Source organism: Eretmochelys imbricata, chromosome 9 (genome assembly GCF_965152235.1).
Source record: "Eretmochelys imbricata isolate rEreImb1 chromosome 9, rEreImb1.hap1, whole genome shotgun sequence".
In the NCBI taxonomy this organism is placed as follows: domain Eukaryota; kingdom Metazoa; phylum Chordata; order Testudines; family Cheloniidae; genus Eretmochelys; species Eretmochelys imbricata.
This window is the reverse complement of record NC_135580.1, coordinates 102,697,833-102,721,816: the sequence shown is the minus strand read 5'-3', so window position 1 is coordinate 102,721,816 and position 23,984 is coordinate 102,697,833. Positions and strand designations below refer to the sequence as shown.

General features: G+C 57.1%; 1 protein-coding gene across 3 annotated transcripts in view; it reads right to left on the bottom strand.

Annotated features, from left to right (window-relative positions):
• Positions 1-672: 672 nt before the first annotated feature.
• NLGN3 (neuroligin 3) overlaps positions 673-23,984 on the bottom strand; it is a 48,149-nt gene continuing 24,837 nt past the window's right edge. For all 3 annotated transcript variants that reach the window (XM_077826201.1, XM_077826202.1, XM_077826203.1), the window contains 3 exons: positions 21,682-21,867; positions 5,545-6,334; positions 673-1,513 (listed from right to left, as the gene is read on the bottom strand). In XM_077826201.1, the coding sequence (XP_077682327.1) occupies positions 673-1,513; positions 5,545-6,334; positions 21,682-21,867 (1,817 nt within the window). The remainder of the gene's footprint in view (positions 1,514-5,544; positions 6,335-21,681; positions 21,868-23,984) is intronic.

The following is a 23,984-nucleotide window of genomic DNA, read 5'->3' as shown; positions in this document are numbered from 1 at the left end:
GGGCACTGAGCCCACCCACCAGTGCCAGTGGTCCAAGGCAGCTGCTTCACACCACAATTTGATAGAGTGCTGGAGCCTTTTCCATGGCACTTTGAATGGCAAATTTCAATCAACCCCACAGGTCCAATGGAAAGAGAATGCCAAGGACAGCTCCTAGCCAGTCCCCAATGTACTTGGGCAGTAGGGAAGAGGGCTCCGGGAGGCACCACCTCCCCAGGGGTGCAGAGTCCTCTAGTGCCATGTACAGGCCAGGGGGCAGGCGCGCCATCACCTCCTCCCCAGGCGGGTCCTTCTCACTGTCCTGCACGGGGGTTTCCAGTGGGATGCAGCATGCAGGGCTGCGTGACGCTCTCTGCACCTGCTCTGCTGTCCGTTCTCCTGCACCACTCTGGCTGGGCCCTGCTGCCCTGGCGTCAGCCCTCTCTGCACATGGAGAGTCAAAGCACTTTACAAAATAAGAACAACAAAATAAAGAGCGAGCCGGAGGGGCGAGCAGCCCATCTGTCTCGCACCAGGGGTCCTGCCGGCCCTGGGGCTCTGCTCCGCCCTGCCCCGCCAGGTGGGTCCATCTGTGTGTGCTGCCCAGTCTGCATCCGTCAGCTCCCGCAGCCCCAGCCTGTGTCCCTGGTGTGCGTGGGTGTGTGCGGGCATGGGTGGGCACAGCCCCTGGAGCTATACCCTGGTGGTGGAGTGTGAGTGCGGGAGCCCCGTACTGTTGAACCCTGCTGCAAAGGTGTTGTAGGGGTGCAGGGTCTGCAGGCCCACCAGGGAGTTGGGGATCATGGTGATGGTGTTGGGGGTCATCAGAGGGATGTCGTCTGGGGAGCGGCGGAGGGTCAGCGTGTAGTCGGGCAGGGAGGTGAGCCGCAGGGCGTCGTGCGCCTGCCCTGACTCGCATTCGTGATGGGCCTGGTTCATCTGCAGGGAGGGGATCTCCTCCTCAGGCGTGTGGCCAATGTCGTTGGGGGCGCTGCGCTGGGGGCTGGGCTGGCGGTGTGTGTCCTGCCGGCGCTTGTCCTTGCGGTAGTAGAGTGCGGCGAAGGCCAGCACGTTGAGGAAGAGCAGGGAGGCGCCCACAGCGATGGTGACGCTCAGCTCGGTGGAGTAGTCCCGGGGGTTCTCGATCAGCAGTGTCCCAGCCTCCTGCTCCGGGCTCCACTTCTCCCTGGGGTTCTCGCTGTTGTAAGCTGGGGAGATGGCTGGACGCTTGGTAGTCCAGATTTTGCCGTTGGGCCGGCGGGTGATGTGTGAGTTCTGCGTGGCGTCTGGTGGTGGCACTTTGGTGGTGGTCGAGGTATAGTGGAACATGTCGTGCAGGTTGTACAGGTGGGGCACCAGGTGCTTCCAGAAGGCCACCTTGGTGGCTCGGTAGTGGTCTCGCACTCTCGGCTTCAGGCCTATGTGCAGGTACAGCTGGTCGCGAGGGTTGTACTTGGACCACGCCACTTCCTCAAAACGGTTGGCCTTGGTGTGAATGAACTTGGTGTCCTGGGGGACAGGCTTGTTGGGGTCCCTGGGAAACACAACAGAAACCGTCCATGTGGCACTGGAGAAGCACGTAGAGACAGGGCGCTGCACAGAGCTCTGTGGGAGAGCCACACTCAGACGGGGCCCAGCCCGGGCTTGGTTTGCCCATTGGAAGAGACCCTACCAATGCCCTAGAGCCCCGGACAGCGCAGAACAGCCTTTGCTGGTGTTCATCAATCCTGACCCACAGCCCCTGCTGGCCCAGCTCCGCCAACGCTCCTTGATTCTGACCTCGGTTCTCATGCTTCCCCTCATTGCCATAGCTGGGCACCTGACTGTAGTAGGGGACTCCTGCGCAGACAGTGAAAGGGGTGAGTGTGTAACGTGGGCTTAAGCTAAACCCACCCCCATCCCGGCTCTTGTGAAATCTCCGTTGGATTCAGCCCTCCAGAATGGCAAGTAGGTGCCTGACCCAGCTGAGCACCAGGCTGCTCCAGTCAGAGCTGAGTGGGCTACGCTAACCCAGTGCAGTGTAGCAACCCCCTCCGAATGGCACCCATGTCTCTGCTCGTGGGATTTCCCAGCATCCTCGCAGTGCCTCAAGAAATGTCACCCCTCCAAGGCTCTGCCTGTGCAGAAGGCTCCGCAGTGATGCCCGCCCCCCTGAGGAGTTCCTGTCAGGGCAGGATCCTCACCCTAATGCCTGACTCCTGGCCCCAGAATACGGTAGGGCCCCGCATGCCCCAGAGAGAGGGTGCGCACACATAGGGAGGGAGCGTGCGCACATACAGTGCGGGGAGGGACGGCACACACACACACACGCACACACACACACAGGGAAGTGTGTGACCGAATGCACCCCTGCATTCACACCTACACATCACTGTAATAATCTTCGTACACAATATGCCTTACGAGGTATCCTTTGAAAACTAGTAACGCACTGGTCAATAATACCATGGTGACGTGCAGCCACATTCTATGTAAAGTTAGAAACATAAGATGAAATTATGACTGAACTGTGTTTACCAGACAAGTCTGGGGAGGGGGTAAGCCTGTTTCTCAAAGACACGGTTGCCAGGTGTCATCAAAGTTGATTGGCCATCACCAGTTACCTGGCCATTCTTTGGCCATGTCTAGCTCATTAAGCCTTAGTTACTGGAAAGTGTTTTAGCTTTATTTCTCTCGTAACCATTTCTCATGTTACTGCCTTACACCTGTATTCTTTCTTAAAATCTAGCTCTCTGTAGTTAAATAAATAGGTTTGTGTTTTTAAGCAGACCTAATCCAGTGCTGTGTTGACACTGAATGCCAATTAAAGTAGCAAACTGTTGTGCACTGACCCCTTACAGGGGCAATGGACCTCTAATATCTGAGTTGCCCGGGAAAGAACTGGACGGTGCAGAAGACACGTTTTGGGGGAAAATTCAGGACTGGCTGTGTGTCAGGGTCACCCTACAGGTAGCAACCAAGGCTGTGGCTGAGTGTGGCTGGGGGATGAGTGCTGCTAGACCAGGGCTCCAGCTACCCACTGTGACGTTATTGACATAATCTGGGACCGTACAGATCATTGTTGCAACCAAGGTCCTGTAGTGGCACAAAATCTTGTATAAAGGGGGTCAAATAAGGTGTCTAAGACAAGGTTATAGTTTGCTGGTTATGATTATGCTATCTGTATGCATGTATCATTTTTGTATTTAAAGATATAAGTATTGGCTCTGTACTGCCTGTAGTTCAAATTTGTGCTGTGCTTCTGGGTGACACCCCAGACAAGTTGGTGTCAGCTCTGCCTAGCCTGCTGGATGGCCCATTAAGGACCATCAGCGACACAACTGACCCAGTGAGAGAAGGCAGACATGCCCGGGGACTCAGCCAGGTGTGCAGGGACCTGCCTAGGGACAGGACTCTGAGGTGTTTCCAGGCCATGGGATGGGCAGCTTGTCCTTGGGACACAGAAAGCAGAGACCACATGGCAAGAGACTATACAAAGCTGCTGCAGCTCCTCCAGCTGGTCTTCAATCCTGCTTCTGACCTCTGGAGGGACTTGGCTACACTGAAGCTTTGAACAAAGGACTGAATGACCCATCCCAGCTGGGGATGTTCTCCAGAGACTGGATTTGAACCTGCCGTTTATTCCATCCCTGCTGCAAGCCTGAACCAAGAAGCTGGCCATTACTGGATGTCACTGATTCCATTGAACCAATTCTAGCTCTCATCTATATTTCCTCCCTTTTATGAATAAACCTTTAGATTTTAGAGTCTAAAGGATGGGCAACAGCGTGATTGGCGGGTAAGATCTGATTTGTATACTGACCTGGGTCTGGGGCTTGGTCCTTTGGGCTCGAGAGAACCTTTTTTCTTTTCCTGGGGTGTTGGTTTTCATAACCATTCATCCCCATAACGAGTGGCACTGGTGGGGCTACTGGGAAACTGGAGCGTCTAAGGGAATTGCTTGTGTGACTTGTGGTTAGCCAGTGGGGTAAAACCAAAGTCCTCTCTGTCTGGCTGGTTTGATTTGCCTTAGAGGTGGAAAAACCCCAGCCTTGGGCTGTAACTGTCCTATTTTAAGCAATTTGTCCTGCATTGACACTCTCAGTTGGGTCCTGCCAGAACCAGCATCGTTACACACACAGACACTCTGGGTGTGCCCTGCACGCTGGTGGCTGGTTGTGAGAGGGAGCTGTAACAGCAAAGCGTGTTGAGACCCCCCAGGTTATGGGGCTGATGGTGACACAACACTTATTAGTCTGGGTTGCACCCCAGAGTGTGAGTGTGCAAACACACGCACGCACAGAGGGAAGATCTGCAGACACACGCTCCTGCCACACTAACACAAAAGCTGAGTGGGGCCCACGCACGCACACACACGGGAGTGCCTGTGGACACACACCCAGGGACAGGGAGATGCGCACAGCCCCCTCCACTCACAGGAAGCACGCACACACACACCTCTGGGGAGGGCATGCGCACAAACACACACACACGGGAGTGCCTGTGGACACACCCAGGGACAGGGAGATGCACACAAACACACACACCCACGGGAGTGCCTGTGGACACACCCAGGGACAGGGCGCACGCTCACACCCAGGGACAGGGAGATGCGCACAACCCCCTCCACTCACAGGAAGCACGCACACACACCTCTGGGGAGGGCATGCGCACAAACACACACACACACGGGAGTGCCTGTGGACACACACCCAGGGACAGGGAGATGCGCACAGCCCCCTCCACTCACAGGAAGCACACGCACACACACACCTCTGGGGAGGGCATGCGCACAAACACACACACACGGGAGTGCCTGTGGACACACCCAGGGACAGGGAGATGCGCACAGCCCCCTCCACTCACAGGAAGCACACGCACACACACACATCTGGGGAGGGCATGCACACGCACACACACACCTCTGGGGAGGGCATGCGCACAAACACACACACCTCTGGGGAGGGCATGCACACACGCACGCACACACACGGGAGTGCCTGTGGACACACCCAGGGACAGGGCGCACGCTCACACCCAGGGACAGGGAGATGCGCACAGCCCCCTCCACTCACAGGAAGCACGCACACACACATCTGGGGAGGGCATGCACACAAACACACACACACACGGGAGTGCCTGTGGACACACACCCAGGGACAGGGCGCACGCTCACACCCAGGGACAGGGAGATGCGCACAGCCCCCTCCACTCACAGGAAGCACGCACACACACGGGAGTGCCTGTGGACACACCCAGGGACAGGGAGATGCACACAAACACACACACACACGGGAGTGCCTGTGGACACACACCCAGGGACAGGGCGCACGCTCACACCCAGGGACAGGGAGATGCGCACAGCCCCCTCCACTCACAGGAAGCACGCACACACACACATCTGGGGAGGGCATGTGCACACGCACGCACACACACGGGAGTGCCTGTGGACACACACCTCTGGGGAGGGCATGCACACAAACACACACACCCAGAGGGAGGAGCATGCACACGCACGTGTGCAGACATACACAGGGAGGTGGACAGACACACACACAGGCCCAGGGAGGGCTCAGCATCCCTCACCCAGTCTTGGCGAAGTTGGTCCAGTACGTCATCACCACGGCACTGAGCATGACGTCATTTTTGGAGAAGTTGCAAGGGAAGAGGTCAGTGGGGCCAATCATGGGGATCCCGAAGACATAAGGCACCTCATCTCCATGGGCCGCGTCAGACCATGCGGGCTTCATGAGGCTCTGGCAGTGGTGGTAGAAGGCGTAGAAGTAGGTTGGGGACCCGTAGCGGGCATGCAGGTCAGCCGTCACCACTGACGGCTCCACCCACTGGTGGTCAGTGAACAGGGCCACCAGGGTTTTGCGGCGTGTCTCAGGGTTGTCCCTGTCTGCCCAGTCTGTGTACATGAACTTGATGGTCTCCCGCAAAGTGTCCTTCCCCTCTGGGTAGCCATACAGGTTATCCACAAAGTTGGAGACAGAGTAGTCAAAGTCACTGCCTGAGACACCATCCTCAGGATCCACCACGCCCTCCACAAACTTCAGCCCCTCACCCTGGTTCACCCCCAGCATGATGTCATAGTTCAGGAACTCGCCCTGCTCCATCAGGATCTCAGGGTCATCCGGGATGACATCTCCATCGATGACAGGCCCGAAGGCCACGTGGTAGCGGGCTGGCTGGATATCTTGCTCCACCAGCTCCTTGGCACTCTTCTGTCGCAGACAATCCACCATGTCCACGGTGTCCAGCACGTTGCAGCCCACCTTGTCGGCCAGCAGGCTGGTATACTTCACAGGCTGGTAGTTGACTGCCCAGCTGGAGAGGGCAGAGCCGCTCTGGATGATGGCTCTTTGGAAGAGACCTGCAGGCAAAGAGGAGCATGAATGGCAGCTCATGGCAGGGGCACTCTAGGCACAGCACAGAAGGGGCTAACCAGCTCCTCTGTGTAGGAGCCCCCAAACACACAATCATCTCACATGGGGGGATAGAAGCAGGGGCCATAGCTTCAGGAGAGGCCCTGGATGATGCAGGACTGGACCCTGGGGGGCATGGGACATTGCCTGCAGACCTCTTCCTGCTCTCCTTCTCTTGGTGCGGCAAGAGTGAGATGTGAGTCTGACTGATGGGCACCTAAAGGCTCTCTAATGCAGAGCCCCATGGGCAGCTTGCCTCAGGGCTACATCTAATGCAGTGTCCCCCAGGCCCCAACAATCACAGGAACTTCTCAAAAGTCTAAGTCATGGGTTTGGTCTGTCCGCCCCCCGTGCCTGAGACAATTACAGCGCTGCCAGTGATTTTGGTCCCAGGCCCACTGCGCTAGGTGCTGTAAAACACAGTCAGTGTCTCCTCTGCAACAGGCTGAGTTTATACAAGCAGCTGAGAGAGTAACTCGCTGCAGAGGGGAAACGTGCACCTCACCAATTCCGCTTAGCACAGCCAGACAAGCTGCAGCGGGGGCAGAGCTCCCTGGGGGGCTGGGCACAGACGCACGTCTACACGGTCTCCGCCTGCGTTTGTTAGCACTTCCCTTCAAAGCAGCAGGAGTACAGAGCTGCAGGCAAGCAAGGTACAGTGTGACCATGCCTGCGGCCTGCAGCAGCAGCCTGCTCAGTGCTACACAGCTGGGGCCTGGCCCCACGGGGCCTACGGGCAAAGCAGAAAACAGAGCTGCTATGCCCTGGAAGGGGGTGATGCTCCTGCCCTGCTGCAGTCCAGCAGCCTCCCGCCCACCTGTCTTGAACAGAGCTCGTGATGGCACCAGAGAATCCCTCCAGCTGCTCTGCCCTGGCACGACCCTTCACAGTGTTGGTAGCTGGCAGAGCTAAGCCTGTGCTAGGGCAGCTTAACCCTGCATGTCCCATTCAGCTGCTCCCTCTGGGTACCATCACTCTCCCCCCGTCCCCCACGACATACTTCCTGCCCAGCTGGGCCCAGCTGGCTGCCAATGCAGGCCTCGCAGGGCACAAAGGAGGCCTTTCTGCTGGAGGGAACACAGGAGGGAGTGGACTCTTGCCCTGGAAAGCAGGGCCACAAAGGCAGTGGAATGCATGGCCAAACTCCAGCTCCACATCAATGGAACTTGTGCTCAGAATACAAAGGGCTCCCAGGAAATGGAGCCTGCGGGGGCTGAGATGGGAGGAGACGGGGCTTGGAGTGCACACCCTGGGGCTCTCTGCTCCTCCGCCTGCTCAGGCCACGCGAGCCCTGGGGGAGCTGAGAGCTCAGCCCCTCTGGGACCTGGCCCAACGGGGATCTTGCTGTGTCCCCCATGCTGCCAACCCAACTCTGTCGTGGCACCTGCCAGCAGCGCAATGGCGACAGGACTAAGGTGACATGGCAGCTTCCTGACACCTGTCCTACCAACTACCATTAACCTCCCTGGGCCAGCATACCTTCTGTGTGGCACCAGGGAACTGTCCAGCTCAGCTCCCCGGCCAGGGGTCCTACTGGGAGCAGCAGGAGGGAGCAGGGCTGCGTGGACTACAGGGGACCCTTTGGAGACTGGGATTCCCACCTGGGATTGGCCCAGGGGCCCCACTTGCCCAGGTGCCAGACTCTGACACTACCAGCGGCTGCTGGTCTTGGCCTTTTCCATAGCAGGCCCGCCCCCACCTAGCTAGGACTTAGCCAGCACGCCCTCCATTCGGCACAAAGGGAAGGGGGCAAGGGGCTGTGATCCCTTGACACTTGTTCCCTAGCTCCAGCGCAGAAGCCCTTCTATAGCTAGTGTTGGAGGAAGCTGCTTCTCAGCCCCAGCCAGTCTGAGCTCTGGCTGAGGCTGGACGCTGGAGGGTACCAGGTCCATGATGTCCATCCAGGAGCATGGGTATGTGTAAAGGCACTGTGACCATCCTTACCCATGCCACCCCCAATCTTCACCTTGTTCTCTGCTGCTCCAGCAGCCCCACTGAGTCTCTTGCAGGCTCCTGATTGTATGCGCTCAGAAAAGAGATTTGTTTTTCTTTCTATTTGTGCTTCACAACCCTGTACACACAGATTTTTGTGCCAGTATAATGGTGGGGGGGGAAGTAACTTTTTAACAACATACTTCTACCAGCACGCTCCCAAGGGTGGCTCAGTTAGTCAGGTAGCGAACATGCCACAGGCAGCTCATCCCCTGCCCATCCAGGAACAGCTATCCCAGGACAAGGCTGTACTGCTTACACTGGACACGTGCAGCGTAGGCATCTTTGTGTGCAGACAAGCCCTGAGCCTTCTAATGTCCACCATTCCTCTGCCCTCGTTTACGCTCCTACCTCTTGACCCCGTCTGGGCTGGATTCCTGGTTTGCCTTTTAGCCCGACTAGGTTCTCTCTTGCCTTCCTGCGTTCTTGCCTGGGCAGAGATTCACCTGTTGCTGCAACTCCCTCCTGGCTGTGGAAACACTTTCCTTGCGAACGCTGAGGATTTTAATGTGTAAATGTGTTTTCTGACGTGCTCCCTCCTGGTTTGAAAAGCTCCACTCTACAGCCAGTGCACAGGGGCAACCCCGCGCCCAGGATACTGAGCTGCCGTATACGGAATGCTACCAATTCCTCCGTTCCTGCTGTGCCTTCCCCCTGCACCGAGAGGGGGCAGGCTCCAACCCCGGGGGGATGGCTGCGCGGCAATCCCAGCTGCCATTGCAGCAGAGGTAACAATAGCAGTGAAGACGCAATTCCAGGGTCTATAGCTCCTGCGCCCTCACTGCTCTGTTTAGCCATGTTAGTGCAGTTACACCGGCAAGTCACTCGCGGGCTGCAGCCCCTACACAGGGAGAGCAAATTTACAAGGAAAATAGTCAAAATGTCCTTTGGGCCAGCAGAGGCCAGTCTGAGACCAGAGCCGGCTTCCCTCCCCTACGCACCACGCCCCTCCCCACCCTCAGCCACATGAATGAACCACAGTCGCTGTGGCCTACCGTTTGCTGAATGGGAACTCAGACAGTGTGCCGCCCACAGTATTTTGCCATCCTCCCCAAGGCTCACAAGCACATGCAGCATTCTGGCACGCAGCAGTTTACATTGTGGGAGCAGATCTCAACAGGTCCCAAGAGCCTGGGCGGTGAGAACTCACTCAGCAGGGCAGGCTGGGCTAGTGCCCAGCTCAGCAGACACTGCTGATGGCGGGAGCTTCACGGTGGCAAACAGGAACAGGTTTTCTTGGAATTTCTTTGGGTTTTTTAAATTACAGAAAGAAAAGTCTGAATAAGTGGAGACGAGGGTGTCCAGAGCCTCAGAGCAAGGGACTGCTTTCCAGGACTCTTAACCACATCCCAATGGAATAGGGCTGGGCTTTCCCCACGTGTGGCATCTGCAGGGGTACACCGTGCCATCTGGTTAGTGACCAGCTGGCTTTCAGGGTCCACAGGCAGAGTTAGGAGGGGCCTAGGCACGCAATTGCTCTGGGCAGGGGGACCGGAACTGCCACTTCTGGGATTCGTTTTGCATGACAAAAACATGTACTGGTGTTTGGGGAGCAATGACACATGTGGGCACTGGGGTTGACTTGGTTGAGCTTCTGACCCTCTCGTGCTTTGCAGGGAAGGAAGCATTTACTGCTTCAGATGACTTGGTGCCAGAAGTTGAATATTGTTTTCTATACATCAGTGGGCAGGGGAACCACCCCGGTGCTCAGTGGCTATCAGCACTGGAGTCCCTGGGCACACAGAGGGTTTCTTTGCAGGGGAACCAGCCTGGTTCTGCTCAGCGGCTGTTGGTGCTGGAGGCCCTGGGCACACAGGAGGTTGGTTCATGGGTTGCCAGGGGACTGTGCCAGTCAGCGTTACTGGCTGTTCACTCCCATAAAGCGGAAGCAGTGGGCTTGTGCTGTTGAATGTTTTCAGCTGTACTTCTCTGGAGGGCTGGCTCAAACTCATGGTTTCTTTATAGCTTAGAGGTCCACGGAGCTTCCCCTTGTAAAGCCAGCTCGAGGCCCCCAAGGGATTGTATTTGGAGGGCCAGGGATGTCTGATTTAGGATATGTTCAGTTACTGTCTTGGTAAGAACATGGGGGTTGGGGTTTCTCGAGACGCACGGACGGTCACTGTCAGTACATCTCAGCAGTAACTGTCTTTCCTTGGCAGGAGGGTGTCAGGGGCTGGGGCTGGAGAGGGGGTGGAGCACAGGGAGCGGTAGGACAGGAGAATTTACATTATTGAAGACAAAATGAAACCACCCCAGAAGTATGTGGGCAGTGCCTGCTAGCCCCTCCCCATGCCACATCCATCTTGGGAGCTGTCGTGCATTGGCCAGGCCCTGGCGAGCTGCTGCCCTCAAAACACTAGGGCTTGGGCTGCACTTTGAAAATGATGCCAACCTAGCTCTGCTGCTCCGAGCTGTGATAATGTCACGCTGAGTGCTGTGGGTTAGGGCAACCTAGTGCCCCTGTGGAGATGCGGCGAGGTTGACGGAAGGTTTTTTCCATCACCCAGAGGTGGGTTACCTACACTGACAGAAACCCCCCTCTGGCGCTGTAGGAAGCATCTACACTTCAGTGCTACAGCAGCACGCTTGCAGTACCGTGGTTTTGCCCCTGTAGTATAGACAGACCCTAGTTCTGAACTCTCAGGCTGTTGTTTCCAGGAGGTGTAACCCTCGTGTGGGTGATGCAGGCTCTTTATCTTGGTGCTGGGGGGATGGGGTGGGGCTCCCAGGCTGTGGGGGCCGTTCCAGGGGGACTCTCAGGTCCCTGACTGATGTGTATGGTGCAGAGGACAGGGTGTTTTACTCCTCTGCCTGCATGGCTGCCTGGGATAGCTGCCGTCTATTTTCTCAGCCACTCTTGTTTGCGGCAGCTTTAAGGTTCTGGCTGCCAGACGGGGTTGGGAGCGGTTTTAAAATCTATGCAGCAGCAATTACCCTCCTGCTTGTTAATGAGTGTCTGCTGGGTAAAGACAGTGCTGGTGGTTTGTTTCCTGGCAAGGAATCCACTTTGATTTCAATGTATTACATTGGGGGGTGCTTTCCCCAGGGCAGCCTGGTACAGCACATGTCCCTTTCTGCCTTTCACAATGCTGGGAGAGGATGCACTAATTAGTGATTCATTAACAGCTCTTGATCACTTATCTTATTAAAGTAAAACCTAGGAAGCCTATACCCACCTGATCTTTGCAGCTCTGATCTTTGAAGCCCAGCCCCATGTGGCCCCTCCTCTCCCCCCACCCTGCTGCCATGTCTTGCCCCAGAGTCTCTGGGGCAGGGTTATTGTTAGTGCCGCGCCCAGCCCAAGGGCCCTGATCACACATACAAAGACCAATGGCAGCAGGAGCACCAGTGCTCCAGGGCCAGCACGGTTCCCTGGGGCATCCTCGTACACAGCGCTGGGCTCTGCACCCACATACTGCGGCCCCAGGGTGGCTGCCTTGGCTCCCCTGTGTGGGGGATGGCCTGACCACATGACCCTGAGGGGGGAGGGTCCCAGAACCCAGGCTGCAGCAGGCGAGCCCAAACATCTACACTGCAATGTTTAGCCCCAGGACCCTGGGTCAGCTGACCCAGGCCAGCCGTGGCCAGACCGCCTGTCTTTTACTGCAGTGTAGACTGTCCCCTCAGAGCCGAGCCCAGGATTCCTGGCACAGGTGGGGCTCCTGCAGGGGGAGAGGACAGGCAGGGCTCGGAGCGGGGCTCTGCTCCGCAGCCTCTCAGGCAGTTACTTCCCCTTCAGGGCTCTCTCCCCTCTTCCACGCTGGGATTTTAGTCTGATTACCAAGCAAAGCAAGCGACCTTCAGTAACCCCAGCTGCTGCTGAGGTTTCCATCCCTCCTGGGGCCGCCGGCCCGCTGCTCCGATGGATTGCCGTGTGGCAGGGACAGGAGCGGGAGCAGGCAGAACGCCATGTCCGGGGCAGAGAGCTGGCAGCTGCAGTCCAGGGCCCCACAGCCAGTGACCGAGGCAGCCCCCTGCCATCTTTCTCCAGGTAAACAACTCCCCTCCTCCAGCACTGCGGCCGGCCGGTGCTGGCCCACTGGGCATGTGCAGGCTCTGGGAAGCCCAGGGGAATGAATGGGGAGGAGCTGGCCGGGCACCATCTGGGCAGATGAGCAGATCATCAGCATCCCAAGCAGGTGTAACTGTTTCGCTAGGAAAAAACCCGAAGCGCTACAGCAGTGGATCTGCCCTGCCAAAAATGATCTCTGCACAGAGCGCGACCCCGCCCTCACAGCCCGTCACCAGCCTGCCCCTGCAGCATTCCTGCGACGGAGAGAGCCAGCCTGCACGCTGCTGAGTGTGCACACATGCCCACTCACGCCCACCGGCTCCTCGCCCTCCTGAGGTGCAGAGAAAGCCATTCCCCCTCCCACTGACAGTCACCAGCTCCAGAGAAATCCATACCCTGCACACACATTACACACACCTGCTCCTACACGTGTGTGCACAGGCACTAGGAACACACACCTGCTCCTACAAGCAGATTTGCACCAATATATACACACTGACACCTGACTGTATGTCCAATAGCATGCACACAGACTCCTGCAGGGAGGCACACGCCTACTCTGTACACCAGTAGCTCTCAACCTTCCCAGACTGCTGCGCCCCTTTCAGGAGCTGGATTTTTCTTGCGTACCCCAAGTTTCACCTCACTTGAAAACTACTTGCTTACAAACATACAAAAGTGTCACAGCATAGTCTTATTGGAAAATTGTTGAATTTCTCATTTTTACCCTATAATTATAGAATACATCAATTGGGATATAAATCTTGTACTTATTTTTCAGTGTATCAGTATATAGAGCAGTACAAACAAGTCATTGTCTGTACGAAATTTTAGGTTGTACTGACTTCACGAGTGCTTTTTATGTCACCAGTTGTACAAGTAGGCAAATACCTAGGTGAGCTGATGCACCCCTGGCAGAGCTCTGTGTACCCCCAGGGGTACATGTACCCCTAGATGGGAACCCCTCCTCTCCACAACCCTGCACCTCCACAGATGTTGTACACATGCAGAGACAGCTGCATGCAGGCACACACTTCTGGGAATACACATGAACACACCTGCTGCCTTCGTACACCCAGGATGCAAACCCCACCCCCGCTTAAACACTCCCTGCCGGCATCCAGAGGAGGAAGACATAGCTTTTCCATGTAGCAGCTCCAGCAGGGGCAGCCTAGGGTTTTCCCCAACCAGATCACACACAGGGACATTGCAGCTGCCTCGCCCAAGCTAGGAGTCACTGTGCTGAGTGAAGGCGCGAACCCCGCCGTCTTTCCTCCTGCAGACACTCATAAATGCTTCAGGTGCCATAAGAAATAACGTCCATCTGCAGCCTTGTGGAGCAGGGCTGAACAGAGCCAGGCAGCTGGCTGTCATCGCCTTTCCAGAGGTGCGTGCCCGGGTAGAGTCCGTTCTTGGGGATGGCTGCACAGGGAAAGAACTGGCCCAGCAGAGGGAGAAAGCTGGGTCCAGCCCTAGGGACACACACCAGGAGGCAGCGCTCACCTGTACAGTGAGGGGTGCAGAGCACACACCTCTTGAGACGAGAGGTTATCAGAGGAAACCAAGGCCCGTCCCAAAGAGGAGCGCTTCCCAGACATGACAGCCCATAGCAGGAGGTGCCCTGGGAGGTGCCATGTCCCACGTGGGGACTGTGCCAGGGCAGCAGGAAGCATGCAGGCTCTGGCCTTCACCTCATTTTGAACCCAGGCCCCTTTCGACAAGCTCATAGCAGGAGTGCAGGGCTGCTGCAGCAGCAGATCTTTGAGAAAGTCTGCAGAGAACTTCGCTTGGTAGACCTGCAAATTTCCTGAATAAAAATGGACCTGAGGCCAGCAAACATGACACCCATGCCCTAGGCACACCTGCGTCCGGGTGACCTAAGGAGGGGAGTGAGACACACAGCAAGGCAGCTGCTGGATCTAGGGCACAGCTCAGCCACAGTACCAACATTGCATGCAGGCTGGACGGGCAAAGGGTCTTCATGTTCTGATATAACCTCTTCCACTCCAGCTTGTGCAGAATGGTGCGGGGGTAGGAGGGGCAGAGTCCACAGCACCACCATATGCATCCTTTGGGAAGCCAGCCACCAGAGCCTGAAGCCGCCTCGTTTCACCAGGGCTACAGCCATATCCAACCAAATGGAGGCCTTTCAACAGGGGGCTTCAAAGCCTGGTCACTAGGCCCTGGGCTGAGGCTGGGTCCCCTGCCCTGAGTGCACGAAGAGCTCACAGAGCTGCCAACACATGATGAAGGAAGATGCCTGAGCCAGTAGCCTCTCACCACCCCATCTGAGCTGCACAACTGAACACCCTCCACATCCATTCTTGTCCCCCTGCACCCACTGGGTAGGAACCCACTTACTCAGCCAGACCCTCCCTCCTCAGAGAGGTCTGTCACCACAAACAAAACTCAGACCCAAGCAGTTCTGTGCGCAGCCAACGCCTGAAAGGCAAAGGAGATTCAGTACCCAGGGTCTGGTAACACGCTCAGAGAGTGGCTCAAGCTCTGTCTTGGTGCAAGCCTCTCAGGGACGGGGGAGGAGTCCCTGGGGCACCGCTGCATAGGCAGCAGGTGACAGAGCCCAGAAGACAACTGTATGCATCAGAGTCACACTAGGCCAACCCAGCCCTGGGGACCTGCAGAGGGCTAACCCCTGGGAGGAGCATGGTGGCTTGCCCGTGCCCTGGAGTGCTGGCTGCAAGGATGTGCACATCTGGTGTGCATAGAGGTGGGATTGGAAAGGTCTACTGGAGAGCAGCGGGGCGGGCAGGGCACTTGGCTGAATAGGGATTGGTCCCTCCTTTTCACCCTGCTCCAGGATACAAAAGGAAACACCTCTCGGGAGACACAAGCCTGGCTCCCAGCTGCAGAGGCCAGTGACACTCTCCCTGGCCTCTGATCTGGAGATTACCTAGGGCCTGAGCAGTGCATGTCCATCAGCAAGAGCCCCGCTGGGCACTACGGCCCCCTGCACCCAAGTGGAATCTCCTCGGCGTGAAGGAATCTGACCCTGCTAATGCATCACGAAACTGACTGAGTGAGCCAGGGGCTTTCCTGCCTTTGCTGCAGCTGGGCTGGCAAACTTCCCGCACATCCAGTGCTAAAGGGCCACCCTTTGGCAGCGCTGGCTCTAGGGGCCACCCTGGCTCTCCGAATCCCCACACTGCGTGCTCATGAACATCCCTCCTGATGATCCCCGGGGCTGCGTAGAGCAAGAGCAAGCACCGCTCCCACAGGGAGGAGAGGGCATATTGTGGCAAGATGTGATGGCTGGCCTGCACTCTCTGGGGCTTTGTGCCCTGTCTCTCTGATCCTTTCTTTCCTTATGCTAAACTGATCCCATGGTCCATTATTCTAAAGGACCCATCTGTCTAGGGTCCATCAGAGGCAGGCAGCTGCTGAGCTTCCTCCACCAGCAGATCCTCAGGGTGGGACCCCAATGCCTAGGGAGCCAAATCTGCTGGGTGGCACTGAGCACCCGCGACTGGAACTCAGCACCCAGTTCTTTGAGAATCTACCCTTCACCTGCCCCTCCCGAGGGCTGGCTGGCACTGCCCTCTCATCCACCTTCACCCCCATCACACACCCCCTTGCTTCTGCCGCAGGGCTCAATGGAGCCCAGCAAGGCACATCTCAGCACCCACCCAGAAGGAGCTACACGAGCCCTAGGGCACTAGGTGCTGGCACCCTGCCGTTTGGGACTCACTCAGGCTAAAGCTGGGGTGATAGGCGGCCTGGGAAGAACAGCCCGGAGGACGTTGCCGCGGAAGCGAGCACAGCTTTGGAGACATCTCCGAGTCTCAAACGAGCACCGCATGAACAAACGCGCAGGGCCCCTCACTGGCAGCATGGGAGAGGGAACCAAGAGGGCAGCACAGCAGCTTCATCCCCCCGTCAGAACACGGCAACGCTGAGGGAGGGACCAGCTCCCGCACCCGCACAAGTGGGACCGTAGTCCCTCTGGAGAGCCAGCGACGCACCTCGGAGAGTCACTGGCACATGCCCACACCCTGTACCCCACTCAAACATGACCCTGCCCCAGATAGCCACCCCACCATATCCCCGCCCTCACCCAGATACACGCACCCCTGTACCCGATCCCACCATATCCCCGCCCTCACCCAGATACCCACATGCACCCCTGTACCCCACCCCACCATATCCCCGCCCTCACCCAGATACACGCACCCCTGTACCTGATCCCACCATATCCCCGCCCTCACCCAGATACCCACATGCACCCCTGTACCTGATCCCACCATATCCCCGCCCTCACCCAGATACACGCACCCCTGTACCTGATCCCACCATATCCCCGCCCTCACCCAGATACACGCACCCCTGTACCCGATCCCACCATATCCCCGCCCTCACCCAGATACACGCACCCCTGTACCTGATCCCACCATATCCCCGCCCTCACCCAGATACCCACATGCACCCCTGTACCTGATCCCACCATATCCCCGCCCTCACCCAGATACCCACATGCACCCCTGTACCTGATCCCACCATATCCCCGCCCTCACCCAGATACACGCACCCCTGTACCTGATCCCACCATATCCCCGCCCTCACCCAGATACACGCACCCCTGTACCCGATCCCACCATATCCCCGCCCTCACCCAGATACCCACATGCACCCCTGTACCTGATCCCACCATATCCCCGCCCTCACCCAGATACACGCACCCCTGTACCCGATCCCACCATATCCCCGCCCTCACCCAGATACACGCACCCCTGTACCCGATCCCACCATATCCCCGCCCTCACCCAGATACACGCACCCCTGTACCTGATCCCACCATATCCCCGCCCTCACCCAGATACACGCACCCCTGTACCCGATCCCACCATATCCCCGCCCTCACCCAGATACACGCACCCCTGTACCTGATCCCACCATATCCCCGCCCTCACCCAGATACACGCACCCCTGTACCCGATCCCACCATATCCCCGCCCTCACCCAGATACATGCACCCCTGTACCCGATCCCACCATATCCCCGCCCTCACCCAGATACACGCACCCCTGTACCCGATCCCACCATATCCCCGCCCTCACCCAGATACCCACATGCACCCCTGTACCTGATCCCACCATATCCCCGCCCTCACCCAGATACACGCACCCCTGTACCCGATCCCACCATATCCCCGCCCTCACCCAGATACACGCACCCCTGTACCCGATCCCACCATATCCCCGCCCTCACCCAGATACCCACACGCACCCCTGTACCCGATCCCACCATATCCCCGCCCTCACCCAGATACCCACACGCACCCCTGTACCCGATCCCACCATATCCCCGCCCTCACCCAGATACACGCACCCCTGTACCCGATCCCACCATATCCCCGCCCTCACCCAGATACACGCACCCCTGTACCTGATCCCACCATATCCCCGCCCTCACCCAGATACACGCACCCCTGTACCCGATCCCACCATATCCCCGCCCTCACCCAGATACACGCACCCCTGTACCCGATCCCACCATATCCCCGCCCTCACCCAGATACCCACATGCACCCCTGTACCCGATCCCACCATATCCCCGCCCTCACCCAGATACACGCACCCCTGTACCCGATCCCACCATATCCCCGCCCTCACCCAGATACACGCACCCCTGTACCCGATCCCACCATATCCCCGCCCTCACCCAGATACACGCACCCCTGTACCTGATCCCACCATATCCCCGCCCTCACCCAGATACACGCACCCCTGTACCCGATCCCACCATATCCCCGCCCTCACCCAGATACACGCACCCCTGTACCTGATCCCACCATATCCCCGCCCTCACCCAGATACCCACATGCACCCCTGTACCCCATCCCACCATATCTCCGCCCCCCCAGATACCTGTCACGCACCCCTGTACCACATCCCACCATATCCCCGCCCCCCCACAGATACCCGCATACACCCCTGTACCCCACTCAAACATGTCTCTTCTCCACACGGATACACGCATGTACCCCTGTAACCCACCCCAGCTCCCACACAAATACCTGCATGCACCCCTCTAGCCCACTTCCACCATATCCCAGCTCACAGATACCCCTGTGCAGCCTGTACCCCTCCCCCACCATATGCCTACCCCTTCACAGATACCTGCACACTCCCCTATATCCCACTCCCGCATATCCATGCCCAAACACTGGTACCCCCACGCTCCCGTTTCCGAACCTCACATATCACAACCCTCCCACCCCCATATATACCTCTAACCCTCCCCAGGTACCTGCACCCACCCCTATGCCTCAACCCCCCCCATTTCTCAGGTACTTGCACACACTCCCGTCTCTCCTGCCTGCCCCCCCACCCCCATATACACACACCCTATGCCCCAGCCCCCAGGTACCTGCATAGAGCCCCATGCTTCACCTGTTACATCCCTCAGCATATGCACACTCCCCTAGAGCTGTTCCTTGTAATGTCTCCCTGGCAATGGGAAATGTTCTGCAGCATTAGGAGGCAGCCTGGGCCAGAGTGATTAGGCTGTATTCAATGTTCATGCTTCTGTAATGAAATGTGATTGTTTGGGGCTCTTCTGGAAATCACCTAATTTCTGTTGTTTCCAGGGGCCCTGCAGAGCCTGTGTGCTGCAGGGGCTTCTAGGTAGTATACAGTCCTTTGTAGACACCCTTGTGTGGGTGACAGTATGACCAGATCATCAGCAGGCAGCTGATTAGTGGGGGTCCCTGGTGTAATACAGCCAGCCATGCCCAGATAGGTAGATCACACCTCTGTATTCTACCAACTTCAGAACAGCTTCCTGAGGGGGCCGCATGCTCTCTGCCCAAAGCTAAGAACTTGGTGAATGGCATGGTTATTGCAAGGTGTTTGTACAGGAACAATTTCAGCGCTGTGCAATGTGTAGAAGATTGTGTTCGCAGGATGCTGGGACTGAAAGCTCTCACCTGAGGAGGGGAAGGCGGAGAGCTGACCCACTCAGCATCTGTGGAGACAGCCTGCATTTACTGGCTGGACTGGATGCAGGCTGCAGATTTACAAAGACAAATGATTCTCCCTGAGATAAGGAAGAGTAGCTTGAGACCGTCTGTGAGAAGAAATGGCCCAAATGGTGCACCATTACGAAGGAGTGACTCTGCCAGTGGGCTCTCTGAGCTGGAGAAGCGCTGCAAGAACTAAGCAGTGGGTGAGAAATCTCTTCTTAGGCAGGAAAGGAGCTTGCTATTAAGTGTAGGCTCTGGATTGCATTTAGTGTTTTTCTCCTAACTGTAACCTTATGGTTCCACATTCTTTTACTGGAATCTTTATCTCAAGCTCTGTTCAATAAACTCCAATTTGGTTTGACTATGAACCCTGTCCAAGCGCCTTGTGCTGAGGAGACTGTGGAGTTGAGGTGAAACCAGTGAACTGGGCTGCACTGTCTCCAGAGAGGCAGCGGATCAGCATGCACTGTGGGTGTTCAGAAGCTAAGGGACTGAGCCCTTGAGTGTCACAAAGCGGAGTGTTTAAATTGCTAGCCAGCAGAAGTCACGGAGCTGTACCACAATGCCTTGTGTTGGCAGCAGCTGGTGGCCGGTGAGTAAGCAGGTAGGAGTAATTCACCCCAGACAGTTCGGGTACCCCCAAAAAGGGTCACAGCAGGTTGGCGTAGGTCACTGATGTCAATGTTGCAGAGGGTTGGGCTGAAGTTTTACCCCCATTCTGGCTTGGAGGCCTTCCTGCATTTGCATGTTAGTTTTTATCTTGCATCTAATGGATTGGTATGCGGATTTAATGAGGTCACATTTTCCCAACTGTTCCATTTTGCAGCAAGTTTAAGGTTCAGTTCTAGGTGCCGGGCTGAGTCTAAAGTGGTTCTGTGATCTATGAAGCAGGCAAATCACCTGTCATTTGTTGTTTGTTGATTTGTTAACGAGGGTGTGTCGACCTTCCAACTGGGAGGAAGCTTCCCAGCCTGGCTCCACAGACTCGTGATAGCAGGGATCATGATAGCGCTGTGGGCTGGAGCTCTCAAGCTCCCTTACTCTCCTTCCAGCCCAAACTGGAACATCAAAGCATCATCTACACAGCTCTCTGTAGAGCCCTAGTGTGAGCCCCATTGGTACAAGTCTGTGGACCTGGCCTGGGAGACTCTCCCAGATGCAGTGTGGACCCATCAGGAGTGTCTGCAGGGTGGGGCTGGGAAGCCGGTCACAAGATTTGAGAGACTTTAATTACACAGGAAGTTGGGAGAGTCTGTGACAGGGCAGAGTTAAGGTGACTTGGGGGCCCTAGCTCTGCATTTCCAGCCCTTACCATATCTGGAGTGCTGTTAAACTTCCCCTGAACTGTGAATTTCCCGGGCTCGTGCTTCAGGGCTTGGGGATAATGACATCTCGACAATGTATTTTACCCTCAGGTGCTGAAACGTCCTCTCAGGTGTAACCCAAGTAGCACAGCTCTTGTCTGGGGAATGGGAGGAAATGACAGAACAGTCTGCAGCTGCTGCTCCCCAGCCAGTTCTGACCCATCTCTGCTTTGGAACCGTAGGGTAATTAGTCACCAGAGCCCATCGCAGGGAGGGGCTGGATTGGCGGGTCACATTACACAGTTCAGTGTCATTTAACACTGCCTGGACCAGGGATTCCTGGGGCGTCAGCCCAGGCATCAGGGGTCCGGGGAGCTGTAGTGATATTTTCAAGGCTAATTCTGTGTCCAGTTATATTTCCATGGCCTTGCATCAGAGGGCCAGGATGAAGCCCCTTGTAGAGGTCCCAAAAGTGTCTGTCCACATCCTCCCAGTCTGGATTGGCGTCTCTGTTCCTGATCCCACACCCCAAAAAGCTACAGACCTACAGATCCAGGCCAACCCCACAAGTAGGGTGCCCAAATGTTCCAATTTTATAGGGACAGTCCCGATTTTTGGGGCTTTGTCTTATATAGGTGCCAATTATCCCCTACCTCCTGTCCTGATTTCACCCTTGATATCTGGTCATCCTACCTACACATGCTCTTGGACACTCCCTTACCTTTGTTCTCCGGGGGACAGCCCATGCTTGGCCCATCTAGCACCTGTTAGATTGCCTGTTAGTTGCTTTCCCCTTCCCTGGGGGGTCAGTGTTACGCTCTTCATTTACAGTGGGGAAATGCAGGCCTGGAGAACGGGGACAGAACCCTAGTGCCTTGCCTGCGTCTCTGTTGCTCTAACCACTAGATTCTCATTCCCTTTGCTAAGGAGTGCTCGGCAGCCCCTTGGCTCAGCAGCAGCACTGGCTGGGGAGTGGTTCACAGCCAGGGTGGGAGTGCCCACACTTACCTTCCGAGTGGTGGGAGAGAGTGAGCAGACTGACGCAGGAGGCGCCGATGCCGGAGCCAAAGACAGTGATTCGCAGGGGGTCCCCCCCGAAGAAGGCAATATTTTCACTGATCCAGCGCAGCGCCTGGATTTGATCCAGCAGCCCATAGTTCCCCTTGGCTGCCTGGTCCCCGGTGCTCAGGAATCCTGCGGCCAAATGGAACCCACTTAGGACACAGCAAACAGCCGGTCTCCTGACCTCCCACAATCCCCTCCAGCCCCAGCCAGCTTGGGAGCCCCTCTCAAACCTCTGGCTGCGAGCACTGTGGACAAGGCCGTGCAGCAAGCCTCTGGGATCTCCTTTGACTGTGAGCCTCAGGGCTGAGGCCAGAGACCCCCACTGTGAGCCCTGGGGCCCCCATCCCCTGCCAGCCCCTGGCATCTCCCCACTGAGAACCCCCAGGAACAGGCTCTGAATCTCTTGGGGCCTCCATCCCCGCTGTGAAATGGAGGTGCAGAGGAATGAGCCTGCATGGGCACTCGGCTGAGCCATCTGCTCACTGAGAGCCTTGGGCACCATCAACAGAGTGACTCAGGCCCTGAGCCCTGTCCAGCACAGGCTGCAAGAAGCTGTCCTGCTGGGCTGACAAACCCAGGAGTCCCCCAGCCACCTCCCCATCACCCAACAGGGCATCATCTCTCTCTGCCTGCAGACACTCTCTCATACACGAGCCAGAGTCCCTGTGGCTTTCACTGCTCTAGCAGGGGGTGGCGGCTCACTTCCCCAGAGTGGTGGGGCTCAGCCATCTGCAGACTCCCTACAGCCCAGGGGAGCCGTCAGCTTCTGCCCTCGGTGATTTCTTCAGGCCAAACCATTGGCTTGGGGCATTAGCAAAAGAAACAACCAGGCCCCATAGTCCCTGACTCCAGCACCAGCCCAGAGAGGCACCTGTGCTCAAGGGCTCCAAGCACAGAGCAGTATGACTGCTGGTCGTGGCAGGGCTCACCGGTCCAGCCCCTAGCCTTCACCAGACCTGCAGCAGCTGGCAGAGCCGACATTCCTCCATTCTGCAGAGCACCCGGGCTGAGCATCCTGCCATCAGCCTTCAAACGCCTCCCAGAACCCAGGGCGCTCGACCAGCACTGCTTTGGGGGCGGCTGCGGGAGGGGAGTGGAAAGCCCTCAGAAAGCCCCTGTTCACAGACAAGTTGGGCTGGGGCAGAGGGAGGGTTTGGGGCTCTAGGCATCAACGAGGGGGCTCCGGATGAACCTGGCCACAGGAGAGGATTCCCAACAAGGCAGCTTCTCTGCCCACCTCAGGAATGCTCCAGCCCAGGCTCTTGGAGCTGGGGCAGGGCAGGGGGGAAGCTGTTGCAGAGCTGGGAAGAGGTGCCTGGTGCCTGATTTTGAGAAGCCCATGTGTCCCTAGCTCCAGCAGATGTCAGTGTGAGCTCTGGGAATCATGCCCCAGGAGTCTCAGGTCAGCACACTTCTCCTAAGTGACTCGGTCCCACATCTGCAACTGGCCTGCCCTTGCCAATCCTCCCTCCACAGGACAATCTGTCAAGGGAAAGGTGGAAGAATACACACACTGCAGGGACCAAGCCCACAGGCTGCCCTGGGGGAGAGGGGCTAGACATGGCCGTGTCCATCTGCAGCGGCCAGCTCTGCATGGCTCCAGCGCTGGCAGGCCCACTGGCCATTGCCAGGAGCAGAGCTGTGCCCTGCAAGCACTGACATAGCCTCGGTCTGGGCTCTTCTGTGGTACACCGGAAGGGTAAGCCATCTGCCCTTCGAGAAAGTTCCCATCGATCTGTTTCCAGAGGCAGAATGGTTGGGACATGTCTCAAGGGGCGGCTCATTAGTGCTGGCCAGGCAGCTGCTGCTCCCAGCCTCCAGGGAGGAGGAGCTGGATAAACACATGTATTAATTATTTAACCACAGATCAATATTTGCTTTCAGCTGAGCGAGGCTGTGTAAATGAAACTAAACTCCTCAGCCCAGGGAGCCTCAGCACTCCCCTAGGGCCCAGCCGCAGGCATGTACAGAGCTGGCAGAGAGGTCAGGAATGGCAGCAGGAAGCAAGAAGGGCCAGCTAGAGACCCCAAGACCACTCCCACCTTTCTCAGGTGATGCTAGCAGGACTGAACAGTCTCGATGACATCCTCATCCCTCTGCCCCAATCCTTCTGGCCATAACCTGACCCCTTCCTTGGGCCCCTTCCCTGAGCCACGGGGAGACATGAGGGCAGGGCTAGAGAGGCCTGGGCTGAGGTTCTACCCTCACCTCTGTGAGCAGACCAGGATCTGCAGCTAGAGGAACTG